General features: G+C 40.5%; 1 protein-coding gene across 1 annotated transcript in view; it reads right to left on the bottom strand.

Annotated features, from left to right (window-relative positions):
* Positions 1 to 302, bottom strand: part of LOC113465369 (tyrosine-protein kinase transmembrane receptor ROR2-like) — a 3,112-nt gene extending 2,810 nt beyond the window's left edge. Inside the window, exon 1 of the mRNA XM_026831643.1 lies at positions 212 to 302. Coding sequence (XP_026687444.1) covers positions 212 to 302 — 91 coding nt within the window. The remainder of the gene's footprint in view (positions 1 to 211) is intronic.
* Between the last annotated feature and the right edge of the window lie 7,705 nt (positions 303 to 8,007).

The raw sequence follows: 8,007 nt of genomic DNA on the forward strand, positions 1-8,007 counted from the left end.
GGAAAAATCTCTATCGACGTACCTACAGATTGGTTCCTATCTATGTACCTACCATATTAGCTACACACGAGACAAGTCGAGATAAAATCCGTTTCTCGTCTTGATTTCTTGAATCAAGACGAAAAGAGACATTTCCAGTCTCGTCTGCATCAATACATATTAGACACCGAGGTACGTAGGTATTAGGTATCATGATCAGATAATCACCTACCTAAATGTTTCATCAGTATCACATTCAAAGAATGATGGAAAACTTCTTCATTGATGTTATCACCAAGAATGCAACTTGGAGGCGTGAACATCACTCGTGTTACCAGTCAGTAGACATAATACCAGTTAAAGGAAGATACAGGAAACCCAGTTTAGAACATTCCTCAACTAAAACTGAACATCATCTAACACTATAAAAAAGTTAAACCAAGTGATTTAGTGCCAGTTAAATAGATAATTAAACAAGGCTCAGTATTGATTTAGTATCACCGAGATAATTTAGTAGGTTTATCACCGAATTCGGAGATGTTTGATTTAGTACCTACCAGAAGGAGTGGAATAACGCCTCTTCCGAGATACCTAATACGTAAGAAATATGGGAGAAAGGATTGAGGACAACATCTGTGGCCGAGATACAATAGGCCTGCACTATGAGCTTGCATTCAGGAGGTTCCGGGTTCGATTCCCGACGAAGAGCAATTTTTTTAATATCTTTTCTATGGATGGCATTTTCCATTTTAAAGTAGGTATATCCAAATGATTTTTTTTCCATCATTATTCTCAGATTTTTTTTTCTCTCTCTGACAGATTTTCTGAGGTTTTTACCGTTTTCATTTTACGCTTGCAATGTACCTACATAATATACCTACTTAGATCAATCTTCGATTAAGCAGAAAAGCATACGCTCCCCCTTGAGTATGCTCAAAATGAAAATACTTCACTGATCTTGAAGTGGGCGGGGGATCACCAAACGCTTCGCATTTGAGTTTGAGACTTTGGCCCGCCTCCTTGGACAGATTCGAGAGGGGCTTGTGCCACTCAAGGAGAACTGAAACGGGGAAGGAAGGCGATGGTTTTTTAGTTTATTTTAGTAAATACAGTCGAACCTGTCCAAGTGGGAATCCAAGGGACCGACAATTTTGCACTCGTCTTGCTAGCTGGTTATCCGGGTTCGATTCCCGGCGGGGTCGAACGTGATTGGCTACTGCGAGGTTCACTCAGCCTCTTTTTTTTTAAAGATGAGTGTTTCACCGCCGTTTTTATTTCGTAGTGATGAAATAAGTGCTACATTAGACGCTTGTGGTCTGTGTCCATCCCGTAGTGTGCCTCTCATCAGATGAGCGAGAAGAGACACAATACTTCCCATTTAGGTGCTGGGTCAACACGAGAACACCAGAAATAAGTAACCCGTTGAAATATTTGCAATCGAAAAGTGAGTACAAATTTTTGTCGATGGTGGGATTCGGACCCGGGACCTTCTGCATGGCAAGCAAGTGCCCCCTATATCAACCAAATAAACAAATCCGGAAGAGAATGAGAACTTACCACTCTGGTTGGAGAGGGGGATGGGTTCTGTCGCATCCACGGAGGTGATATTGAACAGGTCCGGCTCGTTATATTCATTGTCCGGATATTCCTCATAGTCTTCAATGTGAGGCGACTTCTCTGACCACATCACTGAAAACAGAAAGCGAATAAGAATTAGTAAGCGAATTAACAGATTAGCAAGCCTTTAGAAATCTGCCTTGGTGGCGTAGTTTTTAAGGCGCTCGACGCTTGTCTGGTGAACAGGATAGCTTGGGCTTGGGTTCAATCCAAACCTTGGCATGGAATTTTATCATCATTTATTTTATATTTGGAATTTAATCATCATTTACATATATTAAAATTTGACATTAAAGTTTTAGGTAGAACTTTATGGGTTCCGTGCATGGTAGAGAATCCCTCCGAGGCGACGCGGTGTGATCATCGCCTAGTGCGGTTAACGGCCAGTTAACGTCCAATTAAGAAACAGTATAGGTCCTACATAATATTATTAAAATAAAATTACCTACTTGCATACATATGTAGGTACATAGAAAGATAGGTATTCAGTAAATAATTTGTATTTTATTAAAAATTGAAGACAAAAAGGACAGAGTCCCCTCCTGGTCACCTACTTCTATTGAAATAAAGTCTTGTTTGCATTTCATACGATTCTGGCTGAAGTGTCGATCTAAAATTGAATTTTCTCATCACAAAAGAGGGAAAGCAGAGATTGCTATCACAACAATGCCCCCCCCCACCCCAATGTTCGCGGAATTTGCGATTATGTTCGCGGATTTGGCAATTATGTTCGCGGATTCGCGTCCCGAATCGACAGATTTGGCGATTTTGTTCGCGGATTTGGCAACTATGTTCGCGGATTAGCGTCCCGAATCGACATTTTGGATATTTGGCAAGCCTAATAATAGATATTAGCAATGCAGAATGCAGAACGAATATTTTATTAATTTAGTGTTTTTTTTTCTGTGGTTTAGTGTACTGTAAAACTCCCCCAATAAAAGGGACCCCGCCCCCCGCCGGAGCCCTAATCCCTTAAGCTTTCCCTTTTTTATAGGTACCTATGTTGTACATTATTTGAATATTTTATTAATTTAGTGTTTTATTTTCTGTGGTTTAGTGTACTGTAAATTCCCCCAATAAAAGGGACCCCGCCCCCCGCCGGAGCCCTAATCCCTTAAGCTTTCCCTTTTTTATAGGTAACTATGTTGTACATTATTGTCAATATTCAATCAAATTTGGATAACCTGATTTTCGTTGTTATTTCAACCAGCTCCCCAATGAATCGTCCCCCAATGGGTTCATAGGTAGGTACCTAATAAAATTCAGGGGGAACAGTCTCTTCCATTTAACCCTCCACTTGCCAAACACAACAAAAGCGGATGAAGTGCGAATTTCGACAAATCGGATGAAATAATAAAAGTCAAATAGGGAAATGATGTTTACACACAGGGAACACTTTATTAATTTCCGTGCTCGGTAGCCCCAGGCCAAACTCTCATCCCGTCCCCATTCCAAATCAACAGCCCCATTTGTACCGCCCTTCCCCCAAATACAGGGTTTTAGGACGACACCTTTTCGTTGTCATTTCAACTTTTTATCCAACAAGCTTAGGCCAGCTACTCACTGTCAGGTACACCTGATCAGGTCCGCCTGTCAGGAGTCCCCCAATGGGTTCATAGGTAGGTACCTAATAAAATTCAGGGGGAACAGTCTCTTCCATTTAACCCTCCACTTAACAAACACAACAAAAGCGGATGAAGTGCGAATTTCGACAAATCGGGAACGAAGTCAAATAGGGAAGATAACTAAAGTCAAACAGGGAAATGTTGTTTACACACAGGGAACAGTGGGAACACTTTATTAATTTCCGTGCTCGGTAGCCCCAGGCCGAATTCTCATTCCGTTCCCATTCCAAATCAACAGCCCCATTTGTACCACCCTTCCCCCCAAATACAGGGTTTTAGGACGGCGCCTTTTCGTTGTCATTTCAACTTTTTATCCAACAAGCTTAGGCCAGCTACTCACTGTCAGGTACACCTGATCAGGTCCGCCTGTCAGGTCTGGCTTTACAAGCAAGGAGTTCCTCGAATAAGCATGGTAATGAAAGAAGGCCAGACTAGTTAGTTTAGAGGATATAGTGTACATATCTGCCTTGTAAGCTCTAGGTCGCGGGTTCAATTCCCCCCCAAGGGCGAACTTTATCCTGAACAGATAAGGCCAGCCACCCACATCAGGTGGACCTGACATCAGGCGGACAAGATCAGGTGTACCTTATAAAGTATGTGCTCATCAGCGACCTGATCAGGTGGACCTGATCAGCGTACGCCGGTTGGTTCTCAGAACGGCTGGCTTTCTCCTAACCTGTCCTCCTTCTCACTTTGGTTTCGGGACGACCTACCTCTTGGTAAGTCCTTTTATGAACAGGTTTGAAAAAAAAGAGCTCTTAGAATGTTTTTGTTCACCCTGTACACGCGTCAGGATTTCAGCATATTTGATCGTAAATTAGCAATCTAATGGGAAAGCCCTTCTGACTTCCGGTGTTTTTCATATTGGCTTTTTTTCTCTCCAGCATAACGAACGGTTCCCCCAACTATTTCACCGTCAGACAGATTTTATGAAACATTTCCTTTTCCAGGGCCGGCCGTACACAGAAGGGGTTCATCAAATCATAATATTTACCCCAGGCCCGGACTCTTCAAGAGGGCCGGGAACCAGCAGTTTTTTTCTTTAGTATTCTTGTTTGTAAAATAATTGGACCTATCGCAATACTTTCTCATGACATAGTTTAAGTTTACTATACCTACTTATTGTAATAAAAAGTAACAAGCTGGGTCCGTCCCTCCGGGAATTTTTTATTCGATCGTGGTTAAAGAATACCTATGTACCTACCTAATTTGTTTAATATTCAGTTTATTATCATTCTTGATTTGATTTTTTGATTTTACTTTCATGTAATGATTTAAAATCAAGACTAGAGCCCGTTCTCCCTTTATTTCCAAATGATGCAAGAAGGTCCCCATTATTAGCTCCGAGATCCGGGTTGGATCTAAAGGCCCTGATTTCCCCCACCAGTGGGTATGTTTCGTATTTCACTTTCAAATGTTCAACATTATGAATGCCCTCTACCTCGTATGTTTTCAAACATTATTACTTATGACGAAACAAGATTTTCAATTACCTACACATACCTGATGCATCCCTGTTTCCCGTCCATTTTGCTTGTGAAAATTTTGGGAAACTCGTCAAGTGGCTTGTAATTTATTTTAGCTGAAGGACCGGCGATTTTATCTGTTTTTGAAGGCCCATAGCCCCAAAAGTAGTTAAAATGGGACCTATTCCAAGAAGCTCTTCACATTTCACATCATCATAACTTCGCTTTACCTGCCTCTGTGGTAATGGTAATAGTGGTCAAGAGTCAAGCCAATGGAAAGGAATTTTTGAGAAGATGAAGAAGAAAGACGAAGAAGAGAGAAGAAGAAGACGAAGAAGAAGAAGAAGAAGAAGAAGAAGAAGAAGAAGAAGAAGAAGAAGAAGATATGTGAAGTTTTGTGTCGGTGCTCTGTGACAAAATAGGTAGTGGTTGAAAGGAGGGATGGGGGTTGAGTGAGAGAGAGAGAGTTGGGGAGAGGGTGGGAGAGAGAGGGTGAGAGAGAAGAGAGGGTGGGATATGTCAACCAATGTAAACAAAACAGACCACTTGAATCCATCACTACCACTGTCAACTGTTCAGCAAAAAAAAAAAAAAAAAAATCGAATGTACTGAATACGGGGTGGATGGATTGTCATGCTGACCTCTTGACTTGAACTAAAAAACAGCTTGGGATCGAAAATTTGAAGCATGTCCCTCCTGCTGCCTCCATCCAATCTCTATCCCAACTCGATCGTACTTAACAATGTAGCACGGAGCTCACTGGCTCTCGACTGTCATATTGTAACAAATGGATTTCATATCAGCATGTACATGTACCTACCTTGGTTAACCTAACCTATTCGTACGTCGAGCTATCAGAACTATTAATTTAACTTGGACATCCGTTGTAAATACTATTTTAGTACAAGTACTTGTAAGTATCCATTGTTAAACAGAACTTAAGTACAATGGCGCTATCAGAAATCTGGTGTGAACAAAATCGGTTGAAGATCTTGTTGTGGGGCAAAATCGGGACTGAGGGACCACAACATGTCCTCTTTGAATTTGGTAGACTTTTTGTAAATAAATTGGAAAATAGGCAATTAACTAAATAGAACTTATACCTACTCGCAAAAGGCACCTATAAAACTTCACTAACTTCTTTGTTTTTGATACAAATTCCTACAAAATATTCCTCGTTGAAGATACTGAGCATTAAAAAGCTCCAGTTTTTTCAGGTATGGATTCAAACCGGACCTTTCTGACTCCTACGGGCTAACAAATTATAAGTCATAAATACAGGAAAAAACTGCTCCTGTTAAGAGAGGACCCCCCGCAGGTCTCATCTGTCAATTAAATTCAAAATTAATTGTTCTTACACGCCCTCGCTTAGACCCTTCGAATGAAATATGTTTAAAGTACCTACCATGAATGAGTGTGAGTGCATGGGTATAGTAAATATAAATTATGTAGTATTATGTATCTACTTGAGACTAAAATAGGACTAAAATACTTGAGACCTACATATTATGTAAAATTGTACCTTTTATGTAAAATGTATATAAGCCGACTGTTGTTTTGTCTCTCTTTTCCTTCCTTTATTTCCTCCTCTATACCTTTTCTTTTTCTTCTTTTCCTCTCCCCTCCTTCTCTCCTCTTCCATGTCTTCCTCTACCTACTCCTATACTCCTTTTTCTCATGCTCCATTTCTTAATCTACTTCCTCCTCCTCCTCCTCCTCCTCATCCTTCTCTTATATATTTTTCTTTTCCTCCACCTCCACTTCTCATCTTTTCTTTCTCACCCTTCTCCCTTTTCTTCTACCTCTTCCTCCTCCTTCTTTTTCTTCTCCTTCTTCACTTCCTTCTCCTCGTTGGAAATAAATAAAATGTAATAATAAAGCTTGTTTTGTAATGTAATATTCAATTTAGTATTCCGCCAGAAGCCCTTTCACTTCAGGGTGGTTCGATCAGCAACAGCTCTACTACTACTTCCTCTTCCTCTTCTTTTTCTTCTTCTTTTTTTTCTTTTACCCCATCCTCCTTCTTCTTCTTTCTTTTTCTTCTCCTTCTAAACTTCTTTCTCCTCGTTGGAAATAAATAAAATGTAATAAAGCTTGTTTTGTAATGTAATATTCAATTTAGTATTCCGCCAGAAGCCCTTTCACTTCAGGGTGGTTCGATCAGCAACAGCAACTTAAGCCAGCAGTGGCAGTATAACAACATAAGTTAGCACAAACGGCAGCAGCAACACAGTGGCGTGGTGTGATCTAAATTCAAGTGTAGGGCGTGTAGGGCACTAATTTCCATCACCATAAGTCACTCACGTCTGCGAGCAACATGAGTTAGCACAAGAAGCAGCAGCATGAGTCAGCTTTCTACAAACGTAGGTACCTAACTCTTGAACCGTTTATTTGATTTTGTAAAAAGAGACCCTACACTGCCCTAATGAGCTACCAAGACCTCCAATATTCCAGTGGAACCCAAAATCCTTCAGGTTTTTTTCCATGGATTTTGATCTCCCCTTTTTCTTCAATTGATGTCCAAAAAAGGGTTGAAAAAGACATTAAACTTCCAAATTGGTTAAACCAAAAACCCGAGATCTATCCGGGGGATAGAAAGGTCGCCAATTTCAAGTCGAATATAGGAAGAAGAAAGAAAGGGAGATAGCGGGAGAGAGAGAGAGACAGAAAGAGAGAGAGAGAGAGAGAGAGAGAGAGAGAGAGAGAGAGAGTACCAGTGGCGTAGTGGTTGGGTGGAAGAACTCACGTCAGAGAACTCTGCCACCTAAAATGAAAATTTCAAGGCCTTTATTTTTCAAAAGGAAAAATACGACACTGAAGATAGAATTAGTTAAACTGGACCATTTTCTGTTTGTTTCACCATCATAATTCTCCAACGAACGACTTGTCAGTTTTATTGGTGAAATTTGGCCATAACTATTCAACAACCCAAAAAGGCCTCTAGAGGCCCCGTAGCTTTTCCCTCCCTAAAACATAGTTCGCTAAACCAACTGTTATCCTTTTCGAATTGACTATATCATGAATGTATTTTCACATTACTCTTAGGTAAGATAGGTATTGGATCTTTATCCAATACCTACCTTCTTTGTAATTTTTTATGGGTTTTACAAGAGAACACAAGATTTAGATTTTTTTTCTGACCCCACTCAGGCTGGCTTAGGTTGATGTGAATAGCCCGATGAAGGGTAAAACCCCCATTGTCGAAAGACTTTAGCAGTTAAAAGCTAGGTTGAATCCTTGGGAACAAACTTCCTGACCTATTGCCTCACTCACCTTCACTGAAATGGAAAGCCCTGGCCAAGAAGATGAGAGAGAGAGAG

This window comes from Diaphorina citri, unplaced genomic scaffold (assembly GCF_000475195.1).
Source record: "Diaphorina citri unplaced genomic scaffold, Diaci psyllid genome assembly version 1.1 scaffold3813, whole genome shotgun sequence".
Lineage (NCBI taxonomy): Eukaryota > Metazoa > Arthropoda > Insecta > Hemiptera > Psyllidae > Diaphorina > Diaphorina citri.